The sequence below is a fragment of the Gadus chalcogrammus genome, chromosome 4 (genome assembly GCF_026213295.1).
Source record: "Gadus chalcogrammus isolate NIFS_2021 chromosome 4, NIFS_Gcha_1.0, whole genome shotgun sequence".
NCBI classification, from domain to species: Eukaryota; Metazoa; Chordata; class Actinopteri; order Gadiformes; family Gadidae; genus Gadus; species Gadus chalcogrammus.
In genome coordinates this window covers 30,259,813-30,275,822 of record NC_079415.1, presented here as the reverse complement: position 1 = coordinate 30,275,822, position 16,010 = coordinate 30,259,813, and the positions used below count along the sequence as shown (strand labels likewise).

Sequence of the window (16,010 nt, the reverse complement as noted above, 5' to 3'; positions counted from 1 at the left end):
ATTTTTGGTTGAGGGTGGCCCTGCATGGACACTCGCAAAAGCGCTTTATTTAAGATACACATTCATATCTTTGAAAAAATAACATAAATACACTTATAGACTTCGGCCGGGGGGTTGGGGGTTGGGCAGTTAGTGGTTGAAACTTATTTTGTTGATTTTCAGACACATTTTCTGGAGCAGATTGAGGTATTTTGACAGCACGATTTCCAAACTCCATTTCCCACAACACAACGCGCTGTGTTACCGGAAGTGACAACGTGTGCAGTTTGTGACAGTCCAGGAAGCGTTTCATGGATACTGGTTTCTAAATACCAAGAAGAGTCCGTCCTGGGGGATTTATCAGCTGGTAGGGACATTTACGGAACACTATATTAATTTACATATAACGAGTGGATTTACTGTGTTACTGAATAATCAGTGAAGTAGAATGAAGTTTATCCTGGCGAGGCCCTTCTATAAGTGATTTGCAGCAGGCTAGTTAGAGCTTCCTAACGCTAGCCAGTAGATTAAACAAACAAGTCGTATTTGTTTGTACAGTAACGTACGGTTTTAGTGTCTGACTGTCTTTAGCATTGATTGAATTTGTAGCAAAGGGGTTGTAAAAACATTTTCAGTTTGATATTCACTGTGTGTGTGTGTGTGTGTGTGTGTGTGTGTGTGTGTGTGTGTGTGTGTGTGTGTCTGTGTGTGTGTCTGTGTGTGTGTGTGTTGGTATAGTATCCCTTCCTGTTCCAGATCTTTCTTTTTTCTTCTTCTTCTTCTACAACTTCATATTCTAGCGATGTGTACCAGCTAGAATGTGATCCACAGGCCTGCCCTCTACAACCCACCACAACAAACTATTTCTGATAAGGTGGGTGACTGCTCTTAATAACATTACACCTGCTCCTTAAGAGCTAGACATATCTTTAAAGGGATAGATCCACCTACTTCTGTGTGGATGCCCCCATTTGTGGTGTCACTACAGGGTAGAGGGTCGGGCCATTCAAACATCACACCTGGTGGTAAAATAGGACTCTTTAAAAATGGCTAAATAACTGCACAAAACACACAGAGCTGCTTGTTAGAATTCAGCAATCCCCAAAACAAGACCGCCACGTATAACAAAATGCACATAAGTCGACGACAACGAGAGCGGTTAATGACCACAGCGGCCTAGTCGTCACAGCGTCATCAAGCCAGCCGTCCGGATGGTAACGCCGCCCCTGTTGTCTCTTTCTCCGGCCCCCCCGGTAGCAGAGCGAGCGTCGCCATGCTGCCCACCACCTCGCGACACGTCGCCGAGACGGGCCTGCGGGACGCGGCGCGCCACACGGCCGGCGCCAAGCGCTACAAGTACCTGCGGCGGCTGCTGCACCTCCGGCAGATGGACTTTGAGTTCGCCGTGTGGCAGATGCTGTACCTGTTCACGTCGCCGCAGCGCGTCTACCGCAACTTCCACTACCGCAAGCAGACCAAGGACCAGTGGGCCCGCGACGACCCGGCCTTCCTGGTGCTGCTGGGCGTCTGGCTGTGCGGTAAGGCCGTGCGCTGAAGAGCTCCCGCCGGGGGGGCCGTGATGATTTGTATTGTCGTTGATTGTGTTCGTTTGATTCAACCGGTTATGGTATCGGGAAGTCTCATTGAGATCGAGATCTGTTCCGCAAGAGAGGGCTGAACCCAATTATACATTAGATATCGGAGAGTAGACAGTTGTAGAGACACCGGTGTACAACCAAAACATGCACCAATATTGGCAAAGATATTAGCAGGCAATATTTGGAACTCCCTCAAAGAAATGAGGAGCTGTAGTTTTAGATTTAGCTGTAGTTCGCTCCAGAGATATAGGGTGCAACAATAATAAGACATTCATAACACAGGAACGATTGTACTGGGTGGACCAGGGCGTTTCCTAACCCTTGGGTCGTGGGCAAATGGCTGATGAATGAGCTTCAGTAGAAGAATAGAATAGAATACATTTTATCGTCCTTGCAGAGAGTACAGTGAATTGGGCCACTGAGATACTGCACTTCTGGGCATTGCACATTTGCTGTGATTGAAAATACATTGCCGTGGCACTACAAACAAATAGTGCAGTATCTGGAATAGAGACATACAAAGCTGAAGTTGGGTAGAGTAGGCTTCAGTGCAGTGGTCTGTATGTGTAACGGTCGTCCCAGTCACAGCTTTAGATATCACGCTACATTTGGTATTTTTTTGTTGATGAAATCACATGTGAAGACACAGATCTCCCTCTTTATGCTCTCCTCTTCTCTTTCTCTTCTCTGCTTGTGTGTTTCTGTCGCTCTCTGTCTGCTCCTCTCTCTCTCTCTCTCTCGCTCTCTCTCTCTCTCTCGCTCTCTCTCTCTCTCTCTCTCTGTCTCTGTCTCTCTCTCTCTCCCCCCCCCCAACAGTGTCCACCATTGGCTTCGGCCTGGTCCTTGACCTGGGCTTTGTGGGGACCCTGAAGCTGCTGCTCTGGGTGGTCTTCATCGACTGCATCGGCGTCGGCCTGCTCATATCCACCCTCATGTGGTGAGGTCCCCCCCCCCCCCCCCCTTTATTATACCAACTGGACTGTTTGTGTTCCCTCTCCAGAAGAGCACACTTGTAGCTGTTGTCGGCAAGAAAGATGTGTTCGCCATACTTCAGACAGGATTTGATCAATTTGATTTGTCCGGCAATGTCGGGCTGTGAAATGTCGTGAAGAACGCCAAACGCCCGCCGTGACGGTGTAACGTTGCTTCGGGGTGCCGTTTCATTGGACTGCGACCATGTGACCTGCAGGGGGGTGACCAACAAGTACCTGCTGAAGCAGCCCGGCAAGGACTACGACGTGGAGTGGGGCTACGCCTTCGACGTGCACCTCAACGCTTTCTACCCGCTGCTCGTCATCCTGCACTTCCTGCAGCTGTTCTTCATCAACCGTGAGTGGGGAACTGTGTGTGTGTGTGTCTGTGTCTGTGTCTGTGTGTGTGTCTGTCTAAGTATAGCCCTTAATCCCAGCTACTACAAACTCAAAGGGCTTCGAAGTTTTATTGACACCCCTCCTAATCGTAGTTTAAGTCGGATAGTTTAAGTCGGATAGTTTTAAGTTGGATAGTTCAATTGTTTTGTGACGCTAACTCTCGTGCGTTGCCGTTGTGTCTCAGACATCGTGGTGATCAACTCTGATTGGTTCCTGGGCCTGGTGGTCGGCAACACGCTGTGGCTGGTGGCCATCGGGTACTACCTCTACATCACCTTCCTGGGCTACAACGGTAAGCCTTTTGATTAACGCCCCCCCCCCCCCCCCCCAGCTGTCAATCCATACCCTCGGGTTATGACTCTTAAAGGTTTCTCAATGCATGAAATACATATTTGATTAATTTAAGTGATGAACCGAAAGGTATCCGTTTTGACTTGTTTTTGGTTCTCTGCCCCCCGTCCCCTCTGTTCTTCCAATGCTTCATTGGTTCTCCGTTGGTCACCGTGTGGTTCTCCTTGGGTTCCCCGATGGCCCTCGGTTGCAGCCCTTCCCTTCCTGAAGAACACGGTGGTGCTGCTGTACCCCTTCGCCCTGCTGGCCCTCCTCTACATCCTGTCTGTCTCGCTGGGCTGGAACTTCACGCAGGGCCTCTGCTGGTTCTACCAGTACCGGGTCAAGTAGAGCGGGAGAGAGAGGCGGCACAGCTATACTCCGATGGGTGGGCCGGTGTGTGTGTGTGTGTGTGTGTGCGTGTGCGTGTGTCTCTTCATTGGTTTGGACACCCGGAACCCCCCCACTTGTTCGTCCGGTCCGACTGGCTGAACCGTGGTGTGAAGTGAAGATTGTTCTTGGACTAATATCGGATGGTTTGTAAATAACCGCTGGTTGAAGACGTTATTCTGGATTTGGAGAGGAGCAACAAATCTTTTCTTCTTGCATTTAGGAACAAACAGATAATAAAAGATGAGGATCTTGGTTTAAGTGCTGTTGATCAAGGAATGTTATAAAATGAAGACATGAAGCGCATTGTAAGCATACTTGTTCAGCTGTTGGTAGCAGTTTTCTTTCTCTCTCAACAAAAGTGTACATTCCAAAGCGCTTTCAATAAAATATGTTTTATTTCTAGTCCGATTGTGTGTTTTCAAATCTTTTTTTGGTTTAACTTAAACACCGCTTGGCAAAACTATTACTGTAGTTGTCTATGCCCAAAACACAAGACATCATTTTAAACAAAACAAGACCTCCAGAACCATGAAGTAAAACCTTGTTCCAAAATATTCTTATTTCTGAATATCAACCTTGGGCGTTTTTCAATTTTGACATCATTACCAGGATTGATATAATTTGTATACAACTATTTGTAGTTTTCAAATGTTTCAAATGTTGCTCCTCAAGAGTAACATTGTTCAAATATAAAAAACGTCAAACAGTAATCCCTGGTAGCACAGACTTGTTCTTACACCAGCTCCACAACGCGTTGCCCTCTACTTGAGCGCGTTCATCATCATCCCCTTGAACTTCTCCTGGTCAACCTTCTTTATGATGGTGGCCTTGTGTTTGTGCGGCAGCAGCTCCATGTAGTCCAGCACCATCATGCCTCTCGCGTACTGCCCCTCCGTCTCCACCGACACCGCCACCTACAGGACAACAGCAGCATTTCACCCTTTAAAAATAGGTATCATTTGAGTCCCAGCCAACCGACAGCTGTTAGTGACTGCAGTGCGCTGTGAGCAGGGGTGGACTGGGACAAAATTCAGCCCTGGCATTTTCTGTCCAGACCAGCCCACTACATTATCAGCACTAGGGGTGGGACAAGAGACGAACGGGAAGAACCCTGTATGTACTTTATTAAAACAATTGAATCAAGTACATACATCCGAATAATAGTACATTAATAGCACTGCAAATAGCAGTGCAAATTGCTTTTTTTTGTTTTTGTTTTTCAAGTTTGTGTCTCTTGTGCTGCTGACAAGATAGGTATGAAACCTGAACAGGAAATTAACAGACATCCTGTGGTCGCTGCATCTCCATCCCCCATATCTACATAGCTACAAAACGCTTGTTAAATGTCACACTTGATCCAATGCTAATTTCTCTCTTGCAGTTTTTAGTCTGTGAATGGGAAAATCTTTTTGTGTAAGCCCAGCATTAGTTAAAAGCAGACCCGGACAATAATAACAAAATATCCTGACAAATAATCTAAATAGAAACATATTACAGACAGTAACAGTATTAGAGCTGAAACGCATTTGTTTCAAATGTGACTCAGTCATTGTGAAACCATAAATAGAGAATTTAATTTTTTTTATCTGTAGCTGCGAGAAAAAGTCTAAGATATGAATTAATTACTCGTGGGAGTCGCGGACTCCGACGACTCCGGCCCATGCCATGAGGTCCCGCCCACCCTGGTTTCTGTTGTGATTGACAGCACTGCCAGGGCTCTCTGAGCCTGTCAGCCCATGATTGATTGACAATGACAAACATAGACCAATAATATGTGTCGATGCTGGCCACACACTGCTAGCCCTCTGTAGCCCATTGGCGGCCCAATTGGAGGGAATTTAGAGAGAGAGAAAAAAACAAAACATTGCGGACCGGACCGGCCCACATTGGGTCAACGGCCCACCGGGACGATGCCCGGTAGGCCAGATGGCCAGTCCACCCCACTCCAAACGCGGTAGAGATGAAAAATTGATGAAAAATTGACAGTCACAGACATGATGAGACATCAACTGAGTGGTTTCGCTTTTTTCCTGATTTTTCTCGGGGAGGGGGGGGGGGGGCCTTCAGACATTTGTGCCCAGGGGCCTATGATTTGTTAATCCGGCCCTGCACACACACACACACACACACACACACACACACACACACACACACACACACACACACGCACACACACACACACACACACACACACACACACACACACACACACACACTCCTGGGATGCAAAGTGTTGAATGAGTTTATTCATATCTCCCTTTTTCATCCAAAGCAACTGACAGTGAATTCAGATTCCATCTCATGGCGTCTCGCTCATGGATGCCTTCAGGCTGGGGATGGAACCCATTACGACAAAGGGCTGGGAGCCAAAAATGCGAGCCACCGGCTTACTCCCTCCTCCAAAAGAGAGGTCAGAATGGCCTGCATTGACGGTGTGTCGTGTGTGTGTGTGATCCGTACCTCCATGGTGTGATTGTAGATCCTTCCCATGAAGCGAGCCTTCCCTGTGTCCTGGGCCAGCCACTCATCACAAAAGGACTACAAAAAGGAAAGGAACCAAAGATAAATACGGTCAGAGTTAAATAAACGGTGAATTCAGTATTTTTGGATCCATGTCATTAAGGAGCAGGCAGGGTGGGGGCTAGGTGCGGGGCTGCCTTAATGCACGGTCTAACCTTTTTTTAATACTGTCTCATGATAGGCCCCCCGATCAGCGTAGGCCCAAGACAATGTGATTTTTTTGTTTGGGGCTTACAAAGATCAGAGGCCAATCATGAGGCAAGAAAAAAGGGGGCCCAGTGGCCACTTGACACCAGAGCCAGTCGTCTTCTCAAGGCTGAGAACCTTCCGTAAAAAATGAATTCTGATGCCGTCAACAACTTTTACGCTCCAAGAAAATGAAATGAGAACACGTGTCCCCTCGTCACAAAAAGTTGTCCCCCCCTATCCCCCATATAACTTATTTCCAGATTTATGCAATTTAAAAAATATTTTCAATAATAATTGAAATATTTCACAAAAATACAATAGGCTACTAGCCGTCTGCGATTTCTACGCTCCAAGTTACAAAACAAATTGAGCGTAATTAAAGTTGACCCGGCTGCTGCTAATGTCTACCAACACCGCGGCTATCTAGCTAGCTAGCTAGCGACCCGTACCCAGGGTTGACCGAAATATTCACTCGCAAATGCAAGTGAAATGGGCGCAACGTAGAGCCCTGGCTCCAACAAAACAAATTGAGCGTAATTAAAGCATGACCCGGCTGCTGCTAATGTCTACCAACACCGCGGCTATCTAGCTAGCTAGCTAGCTAGCGACCCGTACCCAGGGCAGTTTGTTGCGGCAGGAGAACTCCCAGCTGGCGATGAAGGTGGGGCAGCGGTACTGCGTCAGGACGATGAAGGCTGACTCGGGGTCCGCCACAAAGTTGAACTCCCCGCAAACAGTGGTGTTGCCCCTGGCTGCAACACACACACACACACACACACACACACACACACACACACACACACACACACACACACACACACACACACACACACACACACACACACACACATTTACTTTATACATGTAACTTCACCTGAACGAAAATAATAATACGTGTGATTACAACCATTTCTGTTTTGCTGGCCAATATAGACCATCAATAAATAAAACTTTTATCTGAGCGTATACCTTGAGCTAAATATGAGTTGTCGGTTGGACAAAATTATTTGAGTAGTTATTAACAATGTCTTAGCCATCCTTTAGCTTTAGTGAAGGAAATGCTCAGTGATAATATCGGTGGTTTGGTTGGTTGACCGTTCCTGCCTCTGTATGACACTAATCACGATTTTAGACAGCTCCTGGTTCACTTCTGACCAATCAGGGCATCTCTTCGGTGATTGGTTCGGAGAATCCATCTTGCATGTCAATCACAGGTGTGTGAAAGGTAACACTGCTCAACGTGGTGGAAAAAGGTGTTGAGGGAAGGAGCAGAGAGGGGCGGGACGTTTTGACTGGGTGTTTAGTTGATTCTCTATTGACAACTCTTGAACGTCAGAAGCTTTTAAAGACCCAGGTATTATGTGGAATGTGAACAATGGAAGACCCCCATGATGTAGAGGCCCTTCAGCTTCTCAGGCAGGGACGGGTCCAGCTTCACTGCCAGGGCCAAGTTAGTCAGGGGCCCGGTGGCCACCAGGTTCACCTGGAGAGAGAGAGAGAGAGAGAGAGAGAGAGAGAGAGAGAGAGAGAGAGAGAGAGAGGGGGGGGGGGAGAGAGAGAGAGAGAGAGAGAGAGAGAGAGAGAGAGAGAGAGAGAGAGAGAGAGAGAGAGAGAGAGGGGGGGGGAGAGAGGGAGAGAGAGAGAGAGGGGGGGAGAAAGAGAGGGGGGGAGAGAGAGAGAGAGAGGGAGAGAGAGAGAGAGAGAGGGGGGGGGAGGAGAGAGAGCGAGAGAGAGAGAGGGGGGAGAGAGAGAGAGGGGGAGGGGGAGGGAGAGAGAGAGGGGGGGAGGGGGAGAGAGAGAGAGAGGGGGGAGGGAGAGAGAGAGAATTAGATTGTTCTGTTTTATCGTATTGAAAGTATACAAATTGTTTATTGTCGTTTGTCCATCTGATGTGACACATCTGATGTGATTGAATACAGTGTAGCCAGAATGTTTGATTGACCTTACCTTACCTGACCCTAAAGGGCCAGCAACAGGGTACAAATTCAATTTGTATCCATATTTACATTATAAATTTAAAACGTTGTGCATTTAAGTCGAGTCGTTGTGCATTTAAGTCGAGTCGATCCATGTGTTGGACCTGGAACAATCCATCGCTCTATGTTACTAGAGTATCTCCATCCCTTTCATTTAAAATGTTTTTCCAATGATTGTAGACTAGTGTGCACCCCCCTCGGTCGGACCACGCACCTCGCCGGGGTTCTCCGTGACCAGGCGGATGAGGGCCGCCACAGCGCCCTCTGCCTGCAGCTGGTCCAGCCCGGGCGCCTGTGGGTCCGGGGCGTCCCCCAGCCCATCCTTGCCGTGGAAGTCGCTGGCGTCCATCATGCGACCCAGCAGCGGCTCCGCGGAGCCCCGGTACACGGGGATCTGACGGGTGGTGTAGTGCCGTTTGAATATGTGTGAAAAGCCATAAAGTATTTCATGCTTCATGGCTTTGAAAGCATAAAGCATGAAAAGCATACAAATAATGATTTGATGAGTCGTTAAGGCGTGTTTATGATAGCGAGACTGCGTTGGGAATCTAAAAGTTCTTCACAGCAAGTTTTTTTTATCCGATAAAAAACCATCTGAACTAAACAGAACTTAGTAGGATCAGTTTCAAGTTCGAACGTCTTTATTTCCTTGTAGCCTGTCACCTACTATCCTTTTGCTTTTATTTATGAGAAGCACATTGTATTGTCACTGTATGGAAGGCTACACTTGCCCTTATCTATAGGGTTTACCAGAACACAACGTTTAAAACTGAGCAAAGTCGATGACAACAGAATGTCACAACGTCAATCAATAGTAAAGTATGTGATATGATGGTTGATTCTTTTATATTGAGTAAAACTTTCATGTTCCGCGATGTTAATGCGCATCACTAGTAAACCATACGTCACCAACTGGGCAACGCTGTTATCAAAATCTGGCCCCAGTTGCCGAACGGAAGTAGAATCATAAGAGCGTCATGAGGTCGTTCACGAGAACTTACCGACATAGCGAAAATGTGTTCTCCATAATTCCCAGCGATTTGAACGTGCCATTACCACCAGTGCACATAGGTAAAGTGATTATAAAATGTATAAAATGAATGTTATTAATTAATGTGATTACTATAATTTGCACAAAAATGTGTTGTTGTTTTGATGTGTCAAACGGCCAATAATTAGTAAGTACTCCTCATTCTTTATGCAAATTCTGCGTTTTCAATGCTCATTGAACATCATTTGTCCTTAAATAGGCTACTTTGTATTATTCTAGTAAAACTACATAATTACTTAAAGGTCCCATATTATACCACCAGGTGTGAGTGTGATTAGCCGTTACAAGCCGTTTAGGAAAATCTGCCACTTCACAAGTGGGCGTGTCCACCTCAATGTATGACGGATAAATTAGCAACGTTTATTACAGTCCACTGGGTAGGCTGGGAGACAGATCTATCCATCACACATCTAGGTGGACACGCCCACTTGTGATGTCACTAAAACACAGATAGAGGCAGATTTTCATAATGGCTTGTAACGGCTAAACACACTTATCCCATGTTTTTAACTGAAATAGGTATTAGCGGAACATGTTTGTGTGGAACGTTTCCTCTTCAACCAACAAATCATCAATGCCATGTTGTCTAACGTCATGATGTGGAAGTTGCGTGTTTTCGACAACTCACGTCCCCCCTTTGGCACTCTTTGAGCACGCGGAGTGTGTTCCTGCACGAGTTCTCCAACGCTGTGTTGCCGTGCGTGCACGTGATCCCCAGCACTTGCACGTCGGGAGCAGCCAAGGCGAGCATGATGCCCTGGGCGTCGTCCACACCCGTGTCCACATCCAGCAACAACTTTGTCTTCCCCATGATCGGTTTAGAAAACTGTTAACAATAGTTGCAATGATAATTATTTAAGATGAATAAATTAACGCAAACAGAAATACACACACACACACACACACACACACACACACACACACACACACACACACACACACACACACACACACACACACACACACACACACACACACACACACACACACACACGGTTTCCAGACGTGTTGAGATATAGTTAAAAAAATTATCCATGAAACTTTTTGGTTTTTTGGATTGGTTGTTTGTTCGATGATCTTTAAAAGCAATGATCATGCGCTTGATTACCTGCTACAAAAGGAGACCGCTGCAGTGCTTGCTGTCAGTCCTGTGATCAGAGGAAGGTTCCTGCAGTCTGAGGTGCATCTCTGTACATCACAGAAAGGATTGCACAGAGTAGACAAACAGGTTTTGTTTTTTCGTGGTCTAATCCGTTCCAATTATTTTTTTGGATTTGAAATATGCGCTGAGTCTTGTCTGGTCTTGATGTTTTGTGTTGAGGACCACAATGGAAATAAGTCCTGGACTTTATTGTGTTTTTATCCTCAGTTGTATTTGATGTATTTTTATTTGTGTAAGGCATTTGTTTGGTATAATTTAATAAACCAATCAAATCCCCCAAAAAATGAATAAAAAAATGAATAATAACTGCTGTACTGAAAATCATACCGAACCGTGACTTAAAAACCGAGGTACGTACCGAATCGTGACTTTTGTGTATGCTTTCTCTCTCTCAACATCCTGATTGGGGGAGTTGTGCACACTGACATGCTTTTATCTACATTGATGTGACAGGAGGCCCCCCATCAATCCCGGGGTCTGCTTGACTCAGGAGTAAATGCTTGTGTTGACTTCTATCAGGAAGGTTGCTAGTTTGATCCCAGGAACCTCAGCCGAGTTGTCTCTGAGCATGACTCCAGTCCTCACCCTAACTGCTCCCGAAGAGCTATAAGTCATGTCATGTTATGTTGTGGGCTTTGGATATGTAATTAAATATGTCGACGACATGGTTGGCCTTTGTCCGAACAGGTAAAACCTGCCAGTTGCACCGTCATCAGGCCCATTTAAAAAACTACAAATCCCTTTGTAGTTCCTGCACTCTGTGAGGCTGTACATCATGTTCTCTGAAGCTCTCAAGAAGCACTGTGCACTCTGGCTCTGTCTTGGGTCATAAAATCTCTGCCTTTGCTCTTTCTACAAACAAGGCAAAACAAATGTCTAGGGATAACGTTGAAATGCAAGATATGGTTTGTGTGTGAGTGGATGCGGTGAATTTGTGTATGTTAGATCTGAGACTATGTAGAACCAAAGAGAATAAGGCAAAGTGCCCATGTGACAGGGTAACTCAGGACAGCGCCTGCATCAACCAAAATGGTGCCCCACTGAATGAGTGCAAACCGGCTTATATAACCCCCTCAGGACTCAGGTGTGGTAAATTAGGTAATTAGGACACTGAGGCCTAGCCCTGCCCATGTATTGGCAGCTATGACCAAAAGAGGGTGCAGGGGGTAGTCACAATGTGTCAACATCAATATGTTTTAGGTTAAGCACTATTTTGTGTTCTCAATACTGTTATCTTACGTGTGGTTATGAGTGATTATGATTGGCGACCTTAACACAGATACCCTAAAGTAAGACTCCTCTGGATTTAGAATTTGCAACACATTTCCAACATAAATAATGATATTAATATGAAGTTGGTGACAGCATGTGTTTATAAACTATATTTATTATTTATATATCCAAATAGAGGACAAATTGTCAGAATAAATTTAAATACATCAAAATACAAAAAAATCCCTGAAATGAATGTTTTCTTCAATTCTCCACAGATGCCTACAGAAAGTAAAAGACACACACACACACAGACACACATATATTTACATATATCTAAATGTATATATATGTAAACATATTTAAAGTCAGTTAAAAGAAAAAACTGAACATGGTGGCCACTTAGACAAAATGCAGTTACAAATAAACAGTAGGGAAGTAAAAAAAACATCTTGTGTACTGTCTTGTCCTGGTTAAAAATGGCAACCAGGACCAAGAGTTGGTCCTGGTAAAACTAAGATTTCATATTTGAGTGCACCAGCGCAGTGGATGCCCGGGGAAACCTCCAGAATATCTTTAATGTAGTTGGCTACATCTACATTAAAGAGAAGGGCTCTTCTTCGTCTCTTCACATGTCATTCTATTCACATCTGAATACAAACCCTTATCCAACTTAATTGTATAATCCTTAACAACAACTCTGTTGCAACAGCAACATCAGGATTCGTTTGCAGCACACAGATCTCGATCAAATCCATTTCAGGCACCACTCTTCTCACACTAAGATGCAACAGTCCAAGCCCTCTACAGGAGTAACAGTCCCAGGGTATACCTAATCTAAGCTGTTAACCTTCTTTCTAGGAGGCTCACTGTGGCGCCGATTGCTGGCGGGCCGGGGGACTTTAAACTGACGGAGAAACTATGGCATGGTGGGGGAGGAGCCTATGGAAGGGAGCGGATGGACAGAGATAGAGTGGCGTGGTGGTGGGGGGGTGGGACAGAGATAGAGTGGCTTGGTGGGGGGGGGGGAGGAGCTTATGGAAGGGAGCGGACGGACAGAGATAGAGTGGCGTGGTGGTGGGGGGGGGAGGAGCCTATGGAAGGGAGCGGATGGACAGAGATAGAGTGGCGTGGTGGTGGGGGGGGGGAGGAGCCTATGGAAGGGAGCGGACGGACAGAGATAGAGTGGCGTGGTGGTGGGGGGGGGGGGAGGAGCCTATGGAAGGGGGCTTCACGGAGGGAGAGACAATGGCAGAGATCGTCTGATTTGGCCTGACTATCCCCTCCCCATGCTCTCCATCAGGGCTTTAACTTTGATAAAGCTGTATCCCCTGACAACAGTCCCGCCGCGTGAAGTCTCCCCCTGCGACTTCCTTTTGAAAACCCCTCTCAGGCCTCAAGGTCCGAGTCCAGGCCCGACTCCGAGTCGGGCCTGGCCGTGGCGCCGTCGGCCGGGGCCGTGGCAGCGGCTGCGGCGGCGGCGGCGGGCCGGGCCAGGTTGGCCCTGACCCGCGCCTGGTCCACGGCGTCCAGCAGGCTCTTGGAGTCCACGGCCAGCGTGTGGGCGGCGGCCAGCATCTGGCGCTGGCAGTCCTGCCGCAGAGAGGTCACGGCGTTCTGCTGGGCCAGCCTCATCTTGCTGATCAGCTCGCCGAGGTCCTTGTTGAGCAGGCGCTCGGTCCCCTTGATCTGGGGGGAGTGCGGCCGGGGGGGAGGAGGGCATTTAAGGGGGAGGGTGAGGCAGGGTGAGGGACATGAGGGCTCGATTAACCACAACCATGTTCGTTGAATTGAGCGGCTGCGTGATACATGGTTGCGTTTTGGTCGCAGTCTAGAGCCCTGCGTGTAATCCTTTGACCCTTTCCTGCCAATCGCACAGGAACCCTTAGATCAGGGGTCTCAAACTCGCGGCCCGGGGGCCAATTGAGGCCTGCGGGAGGATAATTTGTGGCCCCCTGCTTGACATCAAAGTTTAGTGTTAGTGCGGAATTTTGAGTTGCGTGTCCTGAGTCCTGACAAAATTCAAAGGACGCTAAAACCTCCCGGTTTCCACCAACCAATATGAAATGTCACCTGTTGTCAGCGATTACATAGCCAGCGTGATCTAATTATAGCCCGGTCATTGACTTAGATTGGGTCAGTTGTGCTCATTTCTTCTGTGGAATACTTCATGTGGCCCAGCCTGACCCAGACTCTACCTCCAGCGGCCCCCTGGTAAGTTGAGTCTGAGACCCCTGCCTTAGATATAAACATTCCAGAATTACCCCAGCCTTTACACGGGTACGGCCTATTTACAGGTTTGTTTTTTTCAAGCCATAGTTAGCAATTGCAGATTGTGTACGATGCGGTCTGTATTCGTTCTAACCGTGGTAATATGATTGCTCTTTAATCTTACCTACAGCACCTTAATAATGCAAGAAATAGCTCTTCAATCGTACCTACAGCCCCTTTAATAATACAAGCAATAGCTCTTCAATCGTACAGACAGACCCTTCAATAATAATAGCAATAGCTCTTCAATATTACCAACAGCCCCTTTAATAATACTAGTAATAGCTCTTCAATCGTACATACAGCCCCTTTAATAATGCTAATAATAGCTCTTCAATCTTCCAACATAATGCTAGTAATAGCTCTTCAACAGCCCCCCCCAGTAAACCCACCTCGTTCCTGACGGAGCTGTGCAGGGTTGGGAGGATCTCATCCACACTCTGGATCAGGGTACGCAGGTTGACCCCCACCGCCTGGCACCCACCGACAGAGAGAGAAAGACCTTTTTAAGCCTTTACCAAGATACATTTGTACATCCTGTCGGGATGTAGAATATCCAAAGTAAAGTATGGAGCAATGTTTGTTTGGCTCGACGTGTAAAGGGAACACATCACACTTAGACATTGACCCTGAGAGGCGTGAATGGGGATTGAACCCATGATCTTCGGTTTACGAGACCGACGCCTTACCACTGGGCCACCACGCCTCATGAGAGACATGATCTGCTCTTTAATGACATATTTACTTTTCATTGCACTTCTTCATCTGGGTTTTGGATGTCTTTGTAGTGCAGTATTGTAACTTGTAAAGTATTTACTTGCGGACCATGAAGTCAATGTTTGTCCACAACAGCATCAAGAGGAATGACATTGTTTAGACCAAGTTGCAATTCATGCTCAAACAGACATGGATCGGGTCTTAAACCATTATTCGAAAGTGACTATACTTCTGCTTTTGAAATCTTTTCTTAGGGTCCTTGATCATCTCTATGGAGACATTCTTGGTTTAGTTGAAAAAGCCTTGCGACTTGGTCGGCACTCCACACAAACGATATAAGTATCATAGGATTTTGTGTAAACATACCAAAATTCTTGTCAATCTCGAGGTGTAAAGTATAAAACAAAATTACTTCGACTCGGAGTGTTAAGGGACAACATCACTTTACATATTCTGATTGACATCTAGAGGCATGAATGGGATTTGAACCCACGATCTTCGGTTTACGAGACCGACGCCTTACCACTTGGCCACCACGCCACATGAAATCTATTATCTGCTCTTTAAAAATAATTTTACTTTTCACTGGACTTCATCGTGGTTTTAGATGTCTTCAACCGCAGTACTTCTACTTGTAAAGTAATCCCTTGCGAACAATTTAGTAAATATTTGTCCACGACAGAACGAAGAGGAATTACATAGCTTGGACTAGGTTATGTTCTAATAGACATGATTTGGGTCTGCAAACATTATTTTTGGTTGACAACACATACGGCCACACATACGGCCTACGCTTTTGAAATGTCGACTTGCTCTTCATTGGATTTCTTCATAGCAGTTTTGAACATTGGATTCCTTAAACTTGATGATTTTAGAGTATTTCATACATCGTGCTCAGTAACCAATCATACGACCAATTTCATTTCTTCACGGTAACACGACAACGTGTATGTTTTATCCTCGGTTCCCCAAAGGTGCTGGTTTGGATCTCTGACCCCCCCCTCTCTCTCTCCCATCCACAGAGTAGCTCACTCTACCTTCACAGCGGTTGGATACTCGGAGGCAGACAGTGTTTTGACGTCGTTCTTCAGGCGGACCACTTCCTTCACCATCTCCATGACGCTGCTGTACACCTGGTCACCTGACCTGTCCATCTCTGCTGTGGGTAAGGGCTTCGACATCACACACAGAAACACACGCACACACACACGCGCGCACACACACACACACACACACACACGC

At 46.5% G+C, this 16,010-nt stretch overlaps 3 protein-coding genes and 2 non-coding genes across 6 annotated transcripts in view; 1 reads left to right on the top strand and 4 right to left on the bottom strand.

The window, feature by feature from the left end:
- Window positions 1-241: 241 nt before the first annotated feature.
- unc50 (unc-50 homolog (C. elegans)) lies at window positions 242-4,192 on the top strand. Of its 2 annotated transcripts, none has more exons than XM_056588588.1 (7): window positions 242-346; window positions 718-853; window positions 1,237-1,517; window positions 2,394-2,514; window positions 2,767-2,906; window positions 3,132-3,239; window positions 3,492-4,192. In XM_056588588.1, exons 3-7 carry the CDS (start codon window positions 1,253-1,255, stop codon window positions 3,626-3,628), a joined length of 771 nt encoding a protein of 256 aa, XP_056444563.1. In that variant the 5' UTR covers window positions 242-346; window positions 718-853; window positions 1,237-1,252; the 3' UTR covers window positions 3,629-4,192. The 2 variants fall into 2 exon arrangements, with proteins under 2 accessions (XP_056444563.1, XP_056444561.1); XM_056588586.1 differs by having other exon boundaries at window positions 1,240-1,517; window positions 3,492-4,191.
- Window positions 3,990-12,709, bottom strand: LOC130381136 (uncharacterized). The gene is made up of 8 exons (XM_056588585.1): window positions 10,927-12,709; window positions 10,515-10,594; window positions 10,035-10,232; window positions 8,570-8,749; window positions 7,754-7,862; window positions 6,995-7,131; window positions 6,131-6,208; window positions 3,990-4,584 (listed from the first exon to the last, which is right to left on the bottom strand). Exons 3-8 carry the CDS (start codon window positions 10,215-10,217, stop codon window positions 4,432-4,434), a joined length of 840 nt encoding a protein of 279 aa, XP_056444560.1. The 5' UTR covers window positions 10,218-10,232; window positions 10,515-10,594; window positions 10,927-12,709; the 3' UTR covers window positions 3,990-4,431.
- A 259-nt stretch (window positions 12,710-12,968) lies between these two features.
- The window catches only part of LOC130381135 (protein-tyrosine kinase 2-beta-like), a 20,066-nt gene continuing 17,024 nt past the window's right edge, over window positions 12,969-16,010 (bottom strand). Inside the window, exons 27-29 of the mRNA XM_056588584.1 lie at window positions 15,806-15,940; window positions 14,444-14,524; window positions 12,969-13,469 (exon numbers count right to left, since the gene is read on the bottom strand). Of these exons, the coding sequence (XP_056444559.1) occupies window positions 13,170-13,469; window positions 14,444-14,524; window positions 15,806-15,940 (516 nt within the window). The 3' untranslated portion in view covers window positions 12,969-13,169. The remainder of the gene's footprint in view (window positions 13,470-14,443; window positions 14,525-15,805; window positions 15,941-16,010) is intronic.
- Window positions 14,686-14,757, bottom strand: trnat-cgu (transfer RNA threonine (anticodon CGU)). The gene has a single exon. It is a non-coding gene; the product is annotated as a tRNA-Thr (tRNA).
- trnat-cgu (transfer RNA threonine (anticodon CGU)) lies at window positions 15,237-15,308 on the bottom strand. The gene has a single exon. It is a non-coding gene; the product is annotated as a tRNA-Thr (tRNA).

Bases quoted from the DNA above. Each gene is read 5' to 3' on its own strand.
- unc50 (XM_056588588.1), top strand. From the start codon at position 1,253: ATGCTGCCCACCACCTCGCGACACGTCGCCGAGACGGGCCTGCGGGAC. The intron at 2,515-2,766 runs GTGAGGTCCCCC...TGTGACCTGCAG, and splicing joins CTCATATCCACCCTCATGTG to GGGGGTGACCAACAAGTACC. The intron at 2,907-3,131 runs GTGAGTGGGGAA...GTTGTGTCTCAG, and splicing joins GCAGCTGTTCTTCATCAACC to ACATCGTGGTGATCAACTCT.
- LOC130381136 (XM_056588585.1), bottom strand. From the start codon at position 10,217: ATGGGGAAGACAAAGTTGTTGCTGGATGTGGACACGGGTGTGGACGAC. The intron at 8,750-10,034 runs GTGAGTTGTCGA...ACCACCCGTCAG, and splicing joins AAGAGTGCCAAAGGGGGGAC to ATCCCCGTGTACCGGGGCTC. The intron at 7,132-7,753 runs GTTCACATTCCA...TGTGTGTTGCAG, and splicing joins CATCATGGGGGTCTTCCATT to CCAGGGGCAACACCACTGTT.